The sequence below is a fragment of the Dama dama genome, chromosome 5 (assembly GCF_033118175.1).
Source record: "Dama dama isolate Ldn47 chromosome 5, ASM3311817v1, whole genome shotgun sequence".
Classification (NCBI taxonomy): domain Eukaryota; kingdom Metazoa; phylum Chordata; class Mammalia; order Artiodactyla; family Cervidae; genus Dama; species Dama dama.
In genome coordinates, this window is record NC_083685.1 from 5,153,191 (window position 1) to 5,174,574 (window position 21,384).

General features: G+C 42.2%; 1 protein-coding gene across 4 annotated transcripts; it reads right to left on the reverse strand.

Annotated features, from left to right (window-relative positions):
• Positions 1-1,070: 1,070 nt before the first annotated feature.
• CCDC117 (coiled-coil domain containing 117) lies at positions 1,071-21,070 on the reverse strand. Of its 4 annotated transcripts, none has more exons than XM_061141622.1 (5): positions 20,842-21,062; positions 12,718-12,768; positions 8,478-8,702; positions 7,896-8,033; positions 1,071-5,162 (listed from the first exon to the last, which is right to left on the reverse strand). In XM_061141622.1, exons 1-5 carry the CDS (start codon positions 20,949-20,951, stop codon positions 4,925-4,927), a joined length of 762 nt encoding a protein of 253 aa, XP_060997605.1. In that variant the 5' UTR covers positions 20,952-21,062; the 3' UTR covers positions 1,071-4,924. The 4 variants fall into 4 exon arrangements, with proteins under 4 accessions (XP_060997605.1, XP_060997604.1, XP_060997606.1 ...); XM_061141621.1 differs by lacking the exon at positions 20,842-21,062 and adding an exon at positions 13,460-13,656; XM_061141623.1 differs by lacking the exon at positions 12,718-12,768 and having other exon boundaries at positions 20,842-21,070.
• Positions 21,071-21,384: the final 314 nt, after the last annotated feature.

The window sequence follows — 21,384 nt, forward strand, 5'->3', positions numbered from 1 at the left end:
AATACTGCTAATGATACTACAGAGATTAAGAGCATTTTTTAGACTCAGACTCCCTGAGTTCAACTCCGCCACCCATTTAGCTGGGTGATCTTGGGCATAAAATACCACTTAATTCCTCATCTCAAAATACCTTATTTCCCCACCTCAAAGGGGTATGATAGTATCTCTAAAGGCTACTAGAGGATTCAAGTAAATGATGCATTATAAGCACCTAGTACAAAGCCAGGCACCATCCCAAAAGTTGATGGTTATCTCCTATTCTACTTTGGAAGGGTTTTAATCTTTAAAGAGTTACATACACTATAGAACATGTCTCACAAAACAATGAACCTGTTCAAGAAAATATCCTAGAGACAATATGACCTTCAAATTACAGATTTAACCTCATCATGCTGCCTCTTTTCCTTGGGAAACCACTTAACAAGCTACTAAAGGAGTTCCCTAGTTCATAAAAATTATTTCACCCATGCCAGCATTCTATGCCAATATTTACTGACTACCTCTGGGGAGGTCAGTGAAAGCAGACCAAATGAGATGGGATTCAAAGAATCCCAAGTAACAAGGCACAGCTGGCTATGGTTTCAACCAAGTATATTAATACAAGGGGAATGCCTCTGGTGTGACTGGGAGCATACCTAGCACACTAGTAGGCAAGACAATCTACCGTCACTGAAGCCAGAGTTCAATCCTAGTGCCTAGCAATGCAAACTTGCTTAAGCTCTGAGTTTCTGTTTTGTAAATATAAGAACAAGCCCCCAGCTGTCCCCACAATTAAAAACTGATCACCTGATTTTCTAGAACTGAAAACTTAAGTGCTGAGAATCTATTTAGGGATTGTTTAAGTAAATGTGGGTTTCCCAGGTGTCTCTGTAGTAAAGAATCTGCCTGCCAAGCAGGAAATGTGGGTTTGATCCCTGGGTTGAGAAGATCCCCTGGAGAAGCAAATAGGAATCCTTTCCAGTATTCTTACCTGGGAAATCCCATGGACAGAGGGGCCTGGCAGGCTACAGTCCATGGGGTCATAAAGAGTTGAACACAACTGAGTGACTCAACAACAACATAAGCAAAGGTACAGATATGTTTTAGCTTTCAAAATTATAGAACAAGCATCTGAAGATTGGGGTTCAGATAATTTACATTCAGTGACATCACATGAAAGAAACAGCTGTATTAACAGGAATAACACACAAGAGTATAGATTATTTGAGTTTTCATTTCCTGCACAGATGGGTGAAAATTACTAAAACACCATGCTCAGAACCTGAGAAAACACCTGATATTCACGGGTATCTTCACATTGAAACACTAAATTGAATAGTTAAAAAATGAAAATCAGGATCTTTCCCCACAAAACCAAAGCAAGATTGCTATTAAAAGCAAATGGTTGTCCACAGTTCTGATTAAAAGAAACAGGTGACAGATGGCTAGACACCAATCCCTTGAACCTTCAGACACTGATGTGTGCCTGCCTCCTTGCTTCTGTAGCAGGTGTGCTGCGGGTACAGGCAACGTAGCAACAGACCTGTAGGCAGAAGTAATTCCTACACCAGGAATACTTTATGGCATCAAATGCTCATCTTCAAAGACATTCAGTCTTGACCCTGTGACTTCTAAAGTTAATGAAGGGACAGGAAGACTGGCTTGTTTACCTGCTAACCAGTTTTTAAAGACAACATCCTATCTATTCTAACTGCATTAAGTTCATCTCTCAAATGCCACTGATAAAAGAGTATTTGAACCAAACAGATATATATACAACTATATTCCCTCAAGGCGTTTAAAGTTATCATCGCCTGAACTATACCTTACAGTAGTTTATTTCAATGACTAAACATGTTAGGTATTGCTGTCAAAAAACTGTCTGTAAAACTACCGGTCAAATAGAAAAAACCCTGGACCTGGCGAACTGATTATACTAAATTGTCACTATCTACTTAGGCTTAGTTTTCAAATCTATAAAAATAAATTAGGTAACTTTTAGCTGTGATTTTCAATTCCGGTAAAATAGGCAACTGCATTGAAAATTCTGCCCACCCACAAATAGGGATCCACATTTATCTAATAATGGTTGTAAACATGCAGGCAACACTGCCACCCAGTGACCTGTCAAGTCAAGAAACGAAGGACCATGTTACTCAACATTAAGGACTTTCCCTACCCCCTGGACTTTTCCAAACTTGCTGATTTCAATTTACTTAAATGCAGGAATACAAATACTCAAAAAGTCCAAAACACTTAAGAAGTTTTATTGAAAACAATAAAATACAGAAACACCAGATTCATTTTAAAGTAAAACTGACAGCATCTTCCAGAACTTTCCTAGTATTCCACCATTCTTATCACTATTTAAAAAACAAAGCCAAGTTCCAGATCCAAAATAATCAATGAACCTGCTGGTAAACATTCTTCTCATGGTTAGAGCTACCACCCTACTTTTTTTGTTTTTTTAAATTGGACATTTGCACCTTTTCAAGAATGAGTAGCAATTTTTTATTAATATCTGTGAGAACGGGACTTTCTTTTAATTAAAAAACAAAACCACACACATCCTAATCAAACTCAGAGGAAATATACATTTGTTCATTAAAGCTCACCTGCTTTAGATAAGCTTTTCTCATCACACATTAGCATAGTAAGCCAATGTTTGATCCATGCTGTATAAGTTTTAGAAAATGAAAAGACCTGTTAATTCCCGAGGGAAACCTTAAGGCAAAAACAGAAGCCTTACCCTACAAAAAGGGAAACAAAGCAAGTCATGGGGCCTGTGGAGACGGCTCAGATGAGTAAGCACCACAAGGATGAAGAAGAAAATTTTTGTACAAATGAATGCGAGTTTAAAAAGGCGCACTGAACATCCATGTTTCCCACAGAAATAATGATCATGTCAGATAAAATGACTCCTGAAACAAGTTCTGCCTGGATTTTAATTAACGGAATCCTGCTAGTTCTCTCCTACATATAGCCATGGTATCAGAGCCTTGTTCAGAGGGCTCTTTCCTACTGTTCACTGTACAGACCTGGATCCCAGGCCTGTCCAACACCCCTACAGAGGACAGTGTTAAGTGTGTGTGTGTCCTTCTTTGGAAAACTGTCATCTCTTCTTCACCCCAACACTGGGACTAACTCCAAATTCCAGGCAGTCACTTCCTCTTTAGGAGCTGTAGCAGAACTAACTTTTTAGCTGGAGACTTATTTAAGGCTACAAATGTTACAAGTTGGTCCCATTAAACAATGACCTAGAGGCAATTCTTGACATGGCTGAATCAAACACGTGCACATTTCAACAGAACAGTTTACATTCATCTCTAAATCTGAGATTAAGAAACTAGTAGCTGGTTTCCAACTGGTTTCAATACTGGTTTGAAGTCTGAATAATTTTACTGTGTAGACATTAAATATTTTGTTTAAATATTAAACATTAAATCTTTTCCTGACTATCCAGACAGAAATAGAAAAAGCAGGAACTACAGGCAGGAGAAGCAACAGTCCAGTTAACAGACTTGTGACTTCTATGCCATCTGTAACAAGGGGAGGGACTTCGGCATGGGTTTCAAAATTGCCTGGGAGCTGCCTCCTCAAGTCACCTCTACTTGGCATAAACCATTTTTTCTACACAAGGTATGTGATTCCTACAAAAGAAAAGAAACCCAGGAAACAAAAAGAACTGGGGTGGTCTCCTGCTGCCTGATAAAAGGGCCAGTATTACACTCATTTAATAAGTTATAGTGGGTATTCTGTACCACTAAAGGGACGGTCACTTTACTTTGTACTACTGAGTCCTTGCCACACAGAAGAGCTGTTCCTGAGAAAAAAAAAATACTTCAATCCTGGTTCCTCTCAGAGGACACCTTGGGCCTGGGTAGGGTCCTCCAGATGATGATTTCTGGCTGGCAGGAAGCTATTCTCTAGTAACTTCTAGGCTTACTGCACAAAGAGTTGAAGCACCAGGCAAACTGGCTATTTCAGTAAATCTCAATGTCACTTGTATGTGCCCAGTTAATTATATCAGTCAACATTTCCTAAATTAACATTAAAAAAACCTCCACAACTTGCTTCTACAGGCACATTTCTTTAACTACTGAAATAATATGCTGGGCTGGGCTGATACGGCACTTCCTCAGGATTACTTAAGGATGCTTCTCCCAGAGCCAGTTTGCACATTGGTTACCTCGCAATCTTCTAAACTATCAAAGTTAATTAGGCTGTAAACATCACTGAAGAGCTGGGTTTATCAATTATGCAAGGGAAACCCAGGAGCAACAGTAGCACAGGGTAAAAAAAGCCTCGGAGGAAAAACCTTTTCTTTGTATTTTCCACTGCATTGTCAGAGGCAAGGAGAGGAGCCACAACACTACTGGCTATTTAATCAGTAGAGCTACACTGAACTGACAACTAATATACAAGTTTCAGAGCCTCTGTTAAATTCCCCAGCAATAGGACTAAGCTACTGTCATCTTCCTCTTCCCCAGTAATATCTAGTCACCATTATAAACAGAGCTCATTTATCTGAAGATGAAATTGTGGCTCAACCGTCAGGGCACACTTGTAGTAGGGAGAGCACTCTTTTTTTTAATGCATCTTTTTCAACCCAAGTGTCTGAATATTCTCCAAGTATCTGAATGACTGAGACAATGTGACAGATGACTTAAAAGTCACATACAGCTTCTATACTTGACTCTGCAGAATGTACTCTCACATTGCTTTAATAAGCCCCCTAGAAAACTGCTTTTCCCTTGAGACAAGTTTCCTTGGCAAGAAGTTGAATTTCAAGAAATGGCTACCCAAAATCAGAGTCCCACCCCAAATCACAGGTGGAGGTATTACACCCGTTTCAAAACTTTCAAGTCCCTATACTGTACAAGCAGGCTCATGACTGAACACATAAGCCTCTGCAACATGACAACTTTAGTGTAGAAACTGGTTTCTAGAGTTCCATCTCCTCTTCTGTGCAAGCAGCTGTCTCCAAACTATTGTAAACAGGCAACCCTGTTGGCCGAGGTTCCAAGAACAGTTCAGTTCTCTGAGGAAAGGCAGTGCCAGCAGCTGCATGCTTAGTTTGGCTCTCTCCTGTGTAGTTCTTAGCATTAGATGACGGCTTTGGCTTATCAGAAAGGAGTTCAGGGAGAGGTTTCCAGAGCACAAGCTCCATGGAAGGACGGCTCCTAAGACAGGAAATACATATTTGTATCAACAACTTTACAAAACAGAAATAAAAGACATACGTTGAAAAGCTAATGTTTGCCACCTAGTATATAAAAATTGATGGGAGATCAGCAGACGAATGGATAAGGAAGCTGTGGTACATATACACCATGGAATATTACTCAGCCGTTAAAAAGAATTCATTTGAATCAGTTCTAATGAGATGGATGAAACTGGAACCCCTTATACAGAGTGAAGTAAGCCAGAAAGATAAAGAACATTACAGCATACTAACATATATATATGGAATTTAGAAAGATGGTAACGATAACCCTATATGCAAAACAGAAAGGGACACAGAAGTACAGAACAGACTTTTGAACTCTGTGGGAGAAGGTGAGGGTGGGATGTTTCGAAAGAACAGCATGTATATTATCTATGGTGAAAGAGATCACCAGCCCAGGTGGGATGCATGAGACAAGTGCTCGGGCCTGGTGCACTGGGAAGACCCAGAGGAATCGGGTGGAGAGGGAGGTGGGAGGGGGGATCGGGATGGGGAATACGTGTAACTCTATGGCTAATTCATATCAATGTATGACAAAACCCAAAAAAAAATTGATGGGAGGATTTCCCTGGTGGGCCAGGGGCTCCACATTGGGAGGACACTCCCAATGCAGGGGCCCAGGTTCCACTCCTGTTCAGGGAACTAGATCCCACATGATGCAACTAAGAGTTCACATGCTGCAACTAAAAGATGCTGTGTGCCGCAACTAAGATCTGGGCAGCCGCCAAAAAAAAAAAAAAAAAGGATTCGATGTGATCAAAACAGAATTATGACAATCCAAACTTATCTTTACAAAGGCCACTCAAGTACATAAAATTTTAGAGTTCTGCATGCACTGTAAGCAAACCAACTGGTTGCACTGATGCTGTGATTAGAATATAAATGTTTAATATGAGAAACAGAGGCCCTTGATTTAACATTATAGTTTCTTCTTAAATTGTGGTTAGTATTAGATATGGGTTACTATCTTGTACTAAACCATTATAAATAAAAAGAAACACTGGCTAAACACACTAAAAATATCTCAGCAAGCCTTTTGCTTTTTAGTACAGCTATGAAGTATATAATGCTTTGTGCAGTAAGTCACTGTCTGTGTCAACCACCTCCCAATCTATTTCATCTAGTGATGGTTTGATGGTTTCTGGGACCCAAGAGCAAGGCAAGATAAAACACAAACAATGAAGAACACCCCGCAAAGGTTAGCTTCTGGAAAACTACCAAGAGCAGAAAGTGCTAATGCTTTACACTGGAGGGCAATATGACCTGCTTACTCGTGGCTAAACTATTTACCCACCCTCAGGGCTGGGTAGTTAATTATAAGCTCAAGCTAGGAAGCTAAGGCAAAACTCCCGTGAGCTAACATCCAGCAGTAGGAGAAACCAGTGTCTAAAGACAGTCATCTACCTAGCACGAGTGGGACTAGTAGCCTAAGAGAAGTTTTCAGATATCTGACACTTACCTTCACAGTACCAAGTCTGCGGAAAGTCTTTTCTAGGAAACACTTACAGGGCACTTTATACCTTGCCTACTACAGTTGGCCCTCCATATCTGTGGAGTTTTGATTTGGACCATTTTATATAATAGACATAAGCATCCCTGGATTTTAGTATCTGTAGGGGTCCTAGAAGCAATCCCCCATGGATACTGAGAGACAATTGTATTTTACAGAGTAAGGGCCACTTGAGACCATAGTCATTATTATTAATTACAGGCTGTCATTAGTTTTATGTTAATGGGGCCCAGGCTGCTTTGCTTTTTAGGCTCTTATGCTTGCTTTTGTTTCCTCTATTGTCCTTACACTGTACTGTCACTGCTCACTAATTGTGAGTTTATTCTGCTCACTTGCTGTTTGTGTGTTTCTACTCTGATGGCAAAGGAAACCAGATAACTGAGCTCATCAAATGGTCTAAATGAAGAGCAAAATGGCTCTTAGAGCTAAAGGCCTGAGGGGCCACACACTGAGATATGAATATGAGCTCTAGACTGTGGCCTTTGTGATAACTTTTTTTGACTGCTGGTAAACTTTTCAGTTTTCCAAGGTCTTAATGGTCCAAGATAACTGAGAGAGCCACGTAAACAGCTAGTTTTCAAGTGTGGTTCCTACAACCTATCACAGTAATTTGAAAGAATGGGTTCTTTCTTGCCAATCCTCCCATTCCCAAGTATTAGACTATCAGTGCATTTCTGGACTTCAAAACAACCCAGGAGTAAATAGACAAGGCAGCCACTCCTGTGAACTTCCAATTCCCACTTGCACAGCATTACGCTCACCCCAATGAACTAAGAAAAGGTCTCCAACCTGGGCTAAACATAAAACCTACTGAGCTTTCACTCGGTTGGTGATCAGGAAGTGTCTAGAGATATTGGGTCTTCCTTCTAAGATCATATCTGGGGACTTCCCTAGTGGTCCAGCGGTAAAAAATTTGACTGCCAATGCAGGGGACATGGGTTCAATCCCTGGTGCAGTATTTCACAAGCTGAGGGTCAAGCCCGTGCACCACAACCACTGAAGCCTGCACGCCCTAAAGCCTGTGCTCTGCAACAAGCACCACAACTGGAGAGCAGCCCCGACTGCTGCAACTACAGAAAGCTTGGGCACGGCAGTGAGAACCTAGCACAGCCAAAAACAAATTTAAAAGGGTTTTTTAAAAAGATCAGACTTGAATGGAAACCAGAAACCAAAACTTACATGGACTCAATCATTTTCTTTGTAAAGATTTCATCAAATTCCCTCTTTAAACCTGTTTTCATGGTATCAGAAAGGACAAGGCTGGGGAGACGATTAATATTTCTGTCAGCTTCAACTTCTTCATCTTCGTCAATTATTCTAAACAAAGGCAGATGCAAAGAAAGGAAAATTATTTGGTTAAACTTATATACTATTAATTGGACAAAATTTTTAAAATAAAACAAGATAAACTCAACAGGTGCTACAGCAAAAGGTCAAGTAAAGTATTAGACTCTACTTTGGAGAGAAAGAAGTATATACAAAAGAGCTGTTCAATGTTTGACAAAAAAAGATGCCAAATTTGAAGGCTAAAACCCGCATAAACCAAAAAATTAATATTCAGAGATAGTAAATGAAAATATTTAGTACAGTTCTATGAGAAACGCTTACTTTAACATTTAAAGTGCAAACTTTGAGCTTTGTGATTTTTATAGTTTGACAGGCTGAAGATTAAGGAATCACCAAATGATGAATTAGACTAACTTCAAAGAGCGGAGATGTTACATAGGAACAAGAAGCCAGCCAGATATGCTGCCCATTTACCTGTCCTCAATTTCCTGAAGCCTCCTTCGGGCAACTTCACACTGTGGTTCCCCCGTTGTCTGATCCATCTCTTCACAAATAACATCTAACATGCCAGGTGCAGAAAGGCCACTAGTGCACGGATTTACTCCATGACCCTCTATATCCTGATGTGCACAAAGAATCCAGTCATTAGGACCAGCACAGAGCCCTGCTTCAGTTAGCCTTTTCTTTCTTACTGGACAACTGAAAAAAGAAAAAAGATAATCAATGAAAATCCTAATATAAATGAGACATGTATCACCGCCATTGCTAATCAAATTCTGCTATGAAAAAAACTCTTAACTTTTGACAGTATGTGATTACAAGATGGAAAATCATGCATTTTCTATTCTGTCATTCTCACAGCCGCCCTGAGATGTTTCCCTTAACATCTGTCAAATTAGGTTGCACCTGCAAGATTTTGCCTTTCCAGATTAGAAGCGTTTGATATGGGAACTTAAGTCATTCTTACTTACTCAGCTCTGGAAAGGTCAAGTGGGAAGTAAAGAAACCAAGAATCACAAAGTAGCAATTCAGGGCCAGCCATATTTTTTCATACTGCTGCTGCTCCATTACTGGGCATATGAGGAGGTGGTCTGCAGACATCCTATATTCCCTTAGGGCAAAAATACATGCTTCATCAGGTCTGCAGCAAGTACTACAGGTGCAGATGACATTGCTAATTTCTTGGTTCTCGCCAAAAATGGTAGAGGCTGTCATTTGCTCTATGGGTCCCTGCCTAATGGGGTGCACTTCTCCCAGCTTGCAACATAAACTATCTTCACTTTCTAGAAAATTTTATATTTCACTGAGACTGTAAGAGTTCAATTCAGATTGCTTTGCACATGTGGAAACAAGAACGTAGAAAACTTAAGTGCCCCCTCTAAAGTGTCACATGAGATGAGCTGTATTTTGGGTACCAGATCCCAGAGACAGATGCTGTATCCTCTATGCTTTTCATAGACAATTCTCACTAAAACCTCCTGCCTTGTTAGGGAAGTTCAACTGCTAAAGCTCTTAACACCAACTAGTATTTGTAAGCACTACAACATGCCCAACATTTAGTTGTTTGGTCACTAAGTCATGTCCAACTCTTTTGCAACCTTATGGACTGTAGCCCACCAGGCTCCTTTGCCCATGGAATTTTCCAGGCAAAAAACTGAAGTGAGTTGCCATTTCCTTCTCTGGGGAGCTTCCTGACCCAGGGATCGAACCTGAGTCTCCTGCACTGCAGGCCGATGCTTTACTACTGAGGGGTGTCCTGAACACACAACAGTCCTGCTCTGAGTATTCAGACCAAAAGTATGTTATTGCCTGGGCATCACCAAGCACAATCTCAATCATATATTTAGCTTATAATTAGTTTTAACTCATAAGTATTAAGAATGTCTCTCCATAAATTAAACACTTCTGTAATATTTGGATAGTTCTAAAGTATCTGATGTTTTGGAAAGCAGAACAAAAAGTTATACACATAGGAAATCATCTAAGAAGGAGAACAACTTTAGGAAGAATAGGTAATTTCCTACCATATCTAACAATTAAACTATTAAATGCAACTGAGTATCAGAGTTGGGTTCTGATCTCTAACAATTTGGGCTAAAAAATTTCATGCCTCTGGGTCTACTTTGCAAATAATTAGAGATCGATGATGATTAAGTCCCAGAGAAAATGGGATATAAAAGACTTTAAAGTTCTGATAAGAGCCACTGAAGTGGCAGGCAGGCAACACACTTCTGGGCATTCGACATCCAACTGTCCAGTCCCTTATCCTCGCAGGGCCTCAATCTCTCCATCTGCACATTAAAGATGGTTAACTTTTAAAGTCAATGGTTTTACAAAATAAATAAATAAATAAAGTCAATGGTTTTTACACTTCAAATGTTTTATTTATGACATTAGAATTATTTAATGATCTCCTAGCAAACTTCCCTGGTGGCTCAGATAGTAAACAATCTGCCTGCAATACAGGAGACCTCGGTTTCATCCCTAGGTCGGGAAGATCCTCTGGAGAAGGGAATGGCCCACTCCAGTATTCTTGCCTGGAGAATTCTGTGGACAGAGGAGAGTCTTGGGTTATAGTCCATGGGATGACAAACAGTTGGACATGACTAAGCAACCAACACTTCCACACTTTCAAAAGATAAAACCAAAGAGGTCCTTGTGCATCCACAGCAATCCCAAAGCTATAAAGAACATAAATATTGCCTGGTCTAGAGGTTTTTTATTTTAAATTTTTTGGCCATGCCACGTGACATGCAGGATTTTAGTTCCCCAATCAGGAATCAAACCCACGCCCCCTACATTGGAAACATGGAGTCCTAACCACTGGACCACCAGAGAAGTCTCAGATGTTTTTTAAACTGAGGCAACTTTCCAACCTACTGTCTTGTAGGTCTATGTATCAAGCTGGTGAGAAAATTAAGTTTCTGTTGGCAAAAAAAAAAATAAATCACACAAAAGTTGAAAGACAACAAATCTGGGGAAAACACAACATACATAATAAATTGATTTCTTATAGATTAATAAGAAAAAGACCAATAAGTCAATAAAAGATCTGCAGAAACATGAAGAATTCACCCAAAATGAAACACAAATGGCTTAAAGGAAAAGATGTTCAAAATCGCATGTAATTTACAAAATATAGAACAATGATCTAATTTCATTATAAAATGCCTGCATGCATAAAAGTACATATAATAATTATAAAACAAAAATCCATGAAAGTAATATTCAAGATACAGAATGCTGTCAGCATCCCTAAATGGTACTCTATTCCCTCCTCCCTTTAAGTATACACTGTCTTTTATAGTAACCACTTCATTTTTAAAAATATACATTATCATGTATGTAAATATTCAATATTAAAAGTGTTTAGTTCTGCCTGGTTTTGACCCTCATATGAGGAATTCTTTGAATATGTATACATTCGTGCTATGTTTCTTTTGTTCCTACTATTGCTTATAAGACACATCTGGGTTGGTAAGTGTGGTTCAGTGTTTCTTTTTTGCTGAATTGAACTCAGCAAAAATTTATTATGTCCAGATACTGTTAAGGGACATTCCAATTTTGAGCCGTCATGAACAAGGATGCCATAAACTTTCTTGTACATATCTTCTGATGAGCATGCGTAGTCAAAAAAAGAACTGCTCGGTAAATGGGTATGTGTGCCTTCAACTCATTCAAAACTGTTTCCCAAAGTGTTGTAGCAATTTACATTCTCATCCAATAGCGTCTGTAAGTTCCTGGTGCTACAGAACCCTCCAATATCTGGCAGTGGAGTAGTTTCTCACTATGCCTTTAATATGCATTTCCCTCAAGACTGATGAGGTCAAATATCTTTTCATTTGTTTGGTCGTTTTTATATCCTCGTTAGGGGAAGTCTTTTACTCATTTTCTTTTTTAGACTGCCTGCCTATAATATGCAGTATTTTCCCTATCAGTTAAGTGATGATCAAAAAGTTTGAAAACACAATTCTGATGAAAAGATGGAGAAACACGCGTTCCCAAAGTTTAAAGGAGTATAAATTGGCAACAACTCTTGCTTAAAATTCAAAATGCATACACTTAAAAGATTGAGCAATTTCCCATCTAGGAATCCATTTATCTAATTACAAACACAAGGAACTTAAGAATGGTCACTTTAGATTTGTTAGTATTAAAATTAATTTAGAAATCTATCACCGGGAGACTGGTTAATTACCTATTTCTAGCCTTACAACAGAATTCCATTCAACTGTTGAAAAAGAAATGATAGAACTCTATGTGTCCATATGCAACAAGCTACAGGAGAGTCAAATGAAAACACCAGTGTTGCGGTGTGAACAGTATGTTACTAATAAATGTAAAAAACCAGAATTATATAGCTATAAACTTGAACATTTTTACATTATCTTCCATAAGGGGAAACAGGCAATAAGGATAACCCTCTGGGGAGAACTGGGAGCATAAGATTTTGCCTTCTGCGAGTTTCTTTTAATTTTGTGCATGTAATAACACTCATATGCCTGAAAGTTCAAGCATGACAATCGCTTATACAGTAACAAGCTTCCCTCCGACCTGCCCAGCTCACTTCTCTAAAAGGTAACCCATGTTATCAGTTCCTTGGGCCTCCTTTCAGAGACACCTAATGCTCCACCTATTCACTTAAATAGTTATGGATATAAAATAGGTTAAACTAAGTGACCATTAAGTGACTGAAAAAGCACTTGAAACTTACTCATCATCCTCCTCCTCTCGCTTGTGTTTCTTTCTACAGTGAGCTGAAATACTGTTAAACAAAAAAAATCAGTCAGTTGAGAAATTTACTGAGCTGGTACATTCAGCATCCCCTTTCAGGCTCCGATAATCTTGCCCACCCCACTACTATCAACTCTCCCCTCCCTTGCCCTGTGGGATGGATATACAGGTCACACGGTCAGTCAGGTAAAAGTGTTGGCTGGTCCTGACAAAGTCAGACTGAAATCTAAATTCATTCTGTCAAGACCAGGGGAGATAAACTGGGGCGACCAGCGTAGGGAAAACGTATCGGGGAGGGCACTGCGCTGAGCACTTTAGTTTATGATCCAACTAGAAGGACCCATTTCTCTCCCAAGTTGCGGATGAGGAAACTCAAGAGTCAGAGAGTCGCTGAAAGTTACCAACAACAGTTGCCGGGCCGCAGTCTGGAGGGAGCGAGGCGTGTGCGCACCCAGGGCAGCTCCAGGCCCGGGTGTGTCCGGCTCCCATCCCCGCACGCCCTGGGTGAGCAGACCTTTCCTCAGTTCTCCGGGCGCACGCGCGCCGAGGTCGGAACCGGACCCCCGCGCTGTGCGACCTCCGCGATTTACGGCAACCGCCTGTGGGGCTCAATCTCCTCATCCTCAACTTGAGGCTGAAGAGCCCCCGCGAGGGTCGCGAGAAGGGTCAACTAGCCCGTGCCGGAGCCCACATCCGCCCCCGCCGTCAGCCAGTCTCCTCACCGTCCGCGCGCGGCGCTCCCGCCTGAGCTGCTCGGGGTGGCGCGAAGTCCCGGCCGCGGGACCAGCTCGGCGCCCTCCGTCCCCGGCGGGAAGGCCCGACCGGCGAAGGCCGGCGGCGGCTGCAGGAAGTCCGAGCCACCGCTCAGGGGAAGGCCGCTAAACGGCCGGCCGAGCGCCGCCATGGCCGGGGAGACGAGGAGACTGCGCCCGCGGCCCCGGCCGTCCGCGCCCCCGGGCCCGGCAGCAGCGGCCACAGCTACTGCCGAGAGGTAGCCGCCTCTGAGCCCGCTTCCCGACCCCACGTCACGCCTTCTAGAACCCTCCACCCCAAGCCGCCCGGAGCACGCCGGGATTTGTTGTGTGTGGCGAACTGCTGGCGCGAGGGCTGCCGGGAGCTGAAGTCCTTGAGGACTACAAACAGGATGGCTGCCCGGCCGAGTCTTCGGGGCTGGAGGATGGCTCTACCTAGAAGAGGTCGTAGGTTCAAATCCTCAAGTAACCTCTCTACCTCAGTTTTCTCAGTAGTAAAACCCGAAAACAGTAGTACCTATATTCTTAAGATTGATAGGAGAAGTAAATGAATTAAAACCTCTAGAGCTCTTGGAAGTTCTAAGTTAGAACACTTCTTGGCACATAGTGTTAGTCGCTCAGCCGTGCCCGACTCGTTGCGACCCCATGGACTGCAGCCCGCCAGGCTCCTCTGTTCATGGACCATTCCAGGCAAGAATAATACTGGAGTGGGTTGCCATTTCCTTCTCCAGTCTACGGTGCTTTAATGTAAATGAAGTTGGTGACACTTTAGAGGAAACAGCATGGAGGATCAGGGAAAACCTCGGAGTTCTCCTGAGCGGTACTGGCAAGCCTTCCAGCGTCTCTCTGGGGGCATCCAGAGACAACTGGTTGCTAAAGGGCTAGCAGAGTTGGCCATCCCAACCACTGATCACGACCGTGTTTCCCGTCTCAGGAGACGGCACCGTTGTCTAGTCTGAGTTGCTTATACCAAAGTCAATGCCCTTCAGTCAAAGCCCACCAAGAACTCACACTTGTGTTGCATGTGGACACATAGCGTAGCGTTCTACTTCATTTCCTTTTCAACTGTTGAGTGGAATTCTATTCTAAGGCTGTGTGTGCTTAGTAGCTCAGTCGTCTCCGATGCTTTGCGACTCCATGGGACTGTAGTCCGCCAGGCTTCTGTGTTCATGGGGATTCTCCAGACAGGAATAGTGGAGTGGTTTGCCATGCCCTCCTCCCGGAGATCTTCCCAACCTAGGGATCGAACCCAGTCTCCCGCATTGCAGGTGGATTCATTACCGTTTGAGCCACCAGGAAAGCCCCATTGTAAGGCTAAGTGTAGACAAATCTGACTAAGTTTTTTGTATATATTTGCAAGTAGGTAAATGGATTCCTAGGTGGAAAATTGCTGACAGTGTTTTTAAAATAAACATGTTCAACACAATGAGATGCAATGGACTGAATGTTTGTGTCCATTGCACCTCATTGTATATCAACCCAGATGGAGTAGGACATGAGGTTAAAAACAAGAAGTCAAAAGAAGCAAACATCAGCAGCGAGCATTTATTGAGCACTCACTATTTACCAGGCACTATGATAGGGCACTGCTTCTCATTAACTCCACCACAACTCTGTACTTCCTTGGTGGTTCAGATGGTAAAGAATCTGCCCATAATGCAGGAGACCCATGTTTGATCCTTGAGTTGGGAAGATCCCCTGCAGGAGGAAATGGCAACCCACTCCAGTATTCTTGCCTAGAGAATCCCATGGACACAGGAGCCTGGCAGGCTATAGTCCATGGGGTCACAAAGAGTCTGACAAAACTGAGCAACTAACACCCACATGTGCTAGGGCACTGCTTCTCATCATCACCACTTTGCAGAATAAGAGGCTAAGATTCAGAGAGGTGAAGGACCAATCTCAAGGTCTCACAGTTAATAATGGTGGTTCTGGAAATATTTGATTGATTCCAAAACTAGTTATATCATCACTGCTTTCCATAAGGAAATAGAAACTTCCCCCCCCCCCCCCTCTGCTGAGCATCCTCCAAATGCATATTTGAGGGAAGATTCTTGCATTAGTCAAGGTTCTGCAGAGAAACAGAAACTACAGGATGTATAGGAATATATATATATATATATAAGCGGAGATCTATTATTGGAACTGACTCACTTGGTTACGGAAGCCAGGAAGTCCCACCATCTGCCCTCTATAACTAGAGAACCAGAAAGCCAATGATGTAATTCAGTCTGAGTCTGAAGGCCTGCCAATCAGGGGGCTGCTGATGTGAGTCCATATCTGAGTGCGAAAGCCTGAGCACCAAGGGCAGAAAATGGGTGTCTCAGCTCAAGCAGAAAGAGGAAGCCAATTTGCCCTTTCTACTCCGTTTTGTTCTATTAGATCCCCCATGGCTCAGACGGTAAAGAATCAGCCTGCAATGCAGGAGACTGCCTGCCATGCAGGAGATGCAGGTTCGATCCCTAGGTCAGGAAGATCCACTGGAGGAGGAAATGGCAACCCACTCCACTATTCTTGCCTGGGAAATCCCATGGACAGAAAAGCCTGGCGGACTACAGTCCCTGGGGTTGCAAGAGTTGGACATGACTTAGCCACTAAACCACCACCAGAACCCCCAGTGGATTGGAGGATGCCCCCCACATCAAAGAGCCATTTGTATTACTTAGTTCCCCAATTCAAATTCCAGTCTCTTCCAGAAACATCCTCAGAGGCACACTGAGAAATAATATTTCACCAGCTATCATGAAATCACAGCCTAGTCAAGCTGACACATAAAATTAACCATCACAATCCCTAAAAAAATTGATGTTCCTGCTTTAAAGAAACACAACAACCTCTATAGGACAGAGAGAAACTTATATGTTCAGGGCTTGCCAATGACATTCCAAATAGAGGACCCCCTTCTCAAAAGCAGCATCTGGGGGCCCCCTTGGTGACTCAGGGGTAAAGAATCCGCCTGCCAATGCAGGAGACACCGGTTCAGTCCCTACTCTGGGAAGATCCCAAATGCTGTGGAGCAGCTAAGCCCGTGAGCCACAACTAGCACAGCCAGAAATGAATAAAGTTATTAAAAAAAAAAAAAGAAACAAGGAAGAGTAAACTAAATACAAAGCAAGCAGAAGGGAGGAAGTAATAAAGATTAGAGCTGAAATAAATAAAGACTAGAAAAGGGACTTCCCTGGCAGTTCAGTGGTTAAGACTCCACACTTCCGAGGCAGGGGGCATGGGTTTTATCCCTGGTTGGGGAACTAAGATCCCACATGCTGCAACTGAGACCTGGTGCAGCCAAATAAATAAGCAGTTTTTTTAAAAATCTAGAGAAATCAATGAAACAGAAACTTGATTCTTTGAAAAAGCAAATGCAATGTGACAAACCGTTAGCTAGACAGATCAAGAGACAGAAAGCACAGACTCAAATTATTAAAATCAGGAATGAAAGAGGGAATTATAAGGGAAAACCACAAACAACTGTATACCAACAAATTAGATAATTTAGATGAAATGGATAAATTCATGAACAAATTAATACAACAGATTCAAGAAGAAACAGAAATTTTGAATAGACCTATGATAAGAGACTGAATTAGTAATAAACAATCTTCTTACAAAGAAAAGACCAGGTCCACATGGCTTCACCAGTGAAGTCTACTGAATATTTAGAGAAAAATTGACACCAATCCTTCACAAACTCTTCCAGAAAATAGAAGAGGAGGGAAAATTTCCCAATCCATTATACAAGGCCAGTATTACTTTGATGCCTAAATCAGATGCTAACTAAAGAATGTCACTCATCATCTGGCTTTAAAAGGATTAGGTCGTTAGCCATTGCAGTAGCTGACTTTCTGCCCTGAAAGGACTTCAGGGCAGAGATCAGGAATGAGGCACTCTGCTCTGGGAAATCTGGCAGAACAGGTCTGCAGATAGATAGTTTCAGGAGAGAATTTTATGAACCCAAACTCTTGCATCAAGGCACTAAAATCATTAATGCAGATACCTGTTTCTACTTTAAAATAGTACAATATTTACATTTAAAAATCAATTGTATTCCTGTACACTAGCAATAAATAATCTTGAAGCTGAAATTAAGAAAATCATTTCATTTACAGGAGCATCAGAAAGAGTAAAATACTCAGGAATAACTTAACAAAATAGCATGTGACTTTTACACTGAAATTATAAAACATATTTGAAAGAATTAAAGACAATCTAAATAAATGAAAAATCTGCCTATTTTCATGGATTAGAACACTTAATATTGTTTAATAGTTTTTAAATTAAAAAAAATTTCTTTGCTGCACCCAAGACATGTGGGATGTTAGGCCCTGATCAGGGATTGAACTCACACCTCCTGCATTGGTAGGTAGAGCCCTAACCACTGAACTGCTGGGGAAGTCCAATATTGTTGTTTTAATATTGAATACTCCTCACATTGATCTGCAGATTCAATGCAATCCTTATAAAAATTCTAGCTTTTTTTGCAGATATTGACAAAATGATTTTAAAATTCGTGAAGAAATGCAACTGTTATGTAACAAAGATTTTGGCCTTTATCTCTGGTTCTGGAGGGTGTTTCTGTATCCTGAGAATTACTTGACTGATAGGTGTGTGTGTATTATGAGCTCTATGGATCATTTCTGAGTTTATGCTAATAAATGAGGTGATCCCAGATGGGGGCTGGTCTTCAAAAAGACCAACTATGTGATTAGAGGGTTGGGGTTTTGAGCCAACCCAGCACCCAGAGAGAAAAAAAGAGACTGAAGATCGAATCCAACCACATGGCCAATGATTAAGTCAACAATATTTACACAGTTGTTCAGTTCAGTCGCTTAGTCGTGTCTGACTTTGCGACCCCATGGACTGCAGCACACCAGGCCTCCCTGTCCATCACCAACTCTCGGAGATTACTCAAACTCATGTCCATGGAGTCAGTGATGCCATCCAACCATCTCACCCTCTGTTGTCCCCGTCTCCTCCCTCCTTCAATCTTTCCCAGCATCAGGATCTTTTCCAATAAGTCAGTTCTTCAAATCAGGTGGCCAAAGTATTGGAGTTTCAGCTTCAAACTCAGTCCTTCCAATGAATATTCAGGACTGATTTCCTTTAGGGTGGACTGGTTGGATCTCCTTGCGGTCCTAGGAACTCTCAAGAGTCTTCTCCAGCACCATAGTTCAAAAGCATTAATTCTTCGGCTCTCAGCTTTCTTTATGGTCCAACTCTTATATCCATACATGACTACTGGAAAAACTATAGCTTTGACTAGACGGACCTCTGTTGGCAGAGTAATATCTCTGCTTTTTAATATGCTGTCTAGGCTGGTTTTATACAGTAAATCCGCAGTAAAAACTCTGGATGCCAGAGCTCATTGGAGCTTTCTGATGATGAACACATAGATATGCTGGAGGATGAAGCACTCTGAACGCATGGGGAGAGGGCATGGAAGCTCTGCACTTAGGAAGACCTCTCTTCCCCGCTACATCTTATACTAGACATAAGATGTACCCTTTCGTTTGTACCCTTACAATGAGGCTGTAATCAAAACATAACTTCCCCTCAATTCTGGGAATCATTCCAGTGAACTGTTGAACCTAAAAGTTGTCAGGGGAACTTCCTGGATTTGTAGCTAGTCTGTCATAAGCATAGGTGACCCCACTTGATGCTGGCATCTGAAATAAGGGAAATCTTGTTTGACCCAATCCTGTGCCCTTAAACCTGGTGAGTCTGATGCCAGCTGTGGATGGTTAGTGTCAGAATTACACCGCAGTATTGCACTCCTGTCAGAACAGCAAGGGATCCAGAAAACCAAACAATCTTATAAAAGAAGGGCAGAGTTAATGAACTCAACCTCTCTTCTATGATGAGAAAAACACAAGGAGTTCTGAGTTGCTGCCCAGACATTTTACAGGGTTATAACCTTGCCCACACCCAGAGTCTGAACATCTAGATAAGGAGTTGAGTTTGGGGTACTTGCTGTTCAGTTCCCACTTTGCTTTTCCCAGGGTACCTTTTAAAGTAACCACTTAAGAGTTAAGTGGTTAAGTAAAAAATTAGTGATCTCCACCCCAATTACTTTATAATGATAAGTGCTTGCTACCCTGCTCTCTAAGGCTTTCAAGGTGGCTCAGTGGTAAAGAATCTGCCTGCAATGCAGGAGATGTGGGTTCGATTCCTGGGTCAGGAAGATCCCCTGGAGGAAGACATGGCAATCCACTCCAATATTCTTGCCTGGAGAATCCCATGGACAGGAGGAGCCTGGCGGGCTACAGTTCACGGGGTTGCAAAGAGTCTGACGCGACTAAGCATCTGAGCATATACACCCTGCTCTCTATCTCCAGCTCACTCCTAATGTGAGACTGAGGACTGCCCTTCCCCCACTCATTTAAACGCCCACTCCCCCATCTGGATCTATAAGTAAAAATTCTTGTGACTTTACTTCCTTTGTGTGGGCATATTGAAACTTTGCCTTCAATCAAAATCACCCCATGGGTTTCACTTCCCCAAAGTGGGAGCTCAGATGCTGAGGGAACTACCTTGAGACCCCATGTGGGTGTTCTGTGCCCCATTTATCAGCAGGTCATAATCTGTATATTCTTAATTCAATACACCATCTCCTCAGCACACGTTCCAATTTCAAAACAGCTGCTCTGCTCTTAAAAGCCTTAATTTCTCCATCCGTGAAATGGGGATGATAGTTCCTGCCTGAAAGGGCCCATTGGAGGATTCAGGAGAGGGGAGTGTAAAATGCCCATCCATCAGATCTCTCTGCCCTGCCCAGACATTCTTCCTCAGCTGCTGGCATCCTCCAGTTGCCTACTGAACATCTACAGGAAGTTCCAAGGACACAAAGCCAACCTGTCCAAATGGAGCTCAGTCCCTCCCTCAGCCCCTACCCCAAGCTGCAGCTTCCTCCTCCTAGGTCTAGGCTTCCTCATCCCCCCAGTGCTCACACCAGGCACTTGAGGTCCCCTTACCCAGCCCTCACCGTAGCCAATTATCTGCCGAGTCCTAACGGTCCCACCTCCTAGAATGCTCTTGGATCTGTCTACTTACTGTCCCCTCACCACCATATTGCCTTCGATCAGAAACCATGAGCTGTCACCTCTCCCCAAGTCTCCAGCTGGGTCTCTCTTTCTCTAGTTGTCTACACCCTCCTGATCTGGCTGCCTCCTTCTCAACAGCATCCCTACCCCCTCCTTGCTCCTGCTGTCACCTCCTTGCAGTAAGAGTCTTCTTCACTTGCGTACATGCCATTTCTCCTCCTAACCTACCAGAAAACGCAAATGCCTTCTAACCTTCAAGATTCAGCTTCCCATGGGGCACCACTTCCAGGAAGCCTCTGTGATTCCACCTCTCACCTTTGGTCAAGGTTGGGGGCCGCTCCTCTCTGCTCCCACGTCATTCTGTGCGTCCCACGAATATTTGCTGAGTGCATCGCCAGGCCTTGTGCTGAGCACTTTGTTTGCATTATTTTATATCCTCTTCAATCTTGATGTCGTATCTGTACTTTGTCATGATTGAGGCTGGTGCTATGGTTATGCTTGTCTTACAGATGAGAAAAATGTACTTAACTGCTTGAGGTCACACGGTAAGTAAGAGGAACTTCCAGATGCAAAACCCAGCTCTGTCTGAATCTCTGAAATCTGCGGTATCACAGGTATAATTTGTAACCTAACTTCCTTCCTCAGTCCACCGGATACGCTGTCTCATTTTTTTAAAAACCATTGAATTGTACACTCCATTAATATTTTTTACTTAAAAATTTTTTTTGGCTATACCACCTGGCATGTGGGATCTTAGTTCCCCGATCAGGGATCGAACTCATGTCCTCCTGCGTTGGAAGCACAGTCTTAACCACTGATTCACCAGGAAGTCCCTGAACTGTCTTATTTTTTACCTTA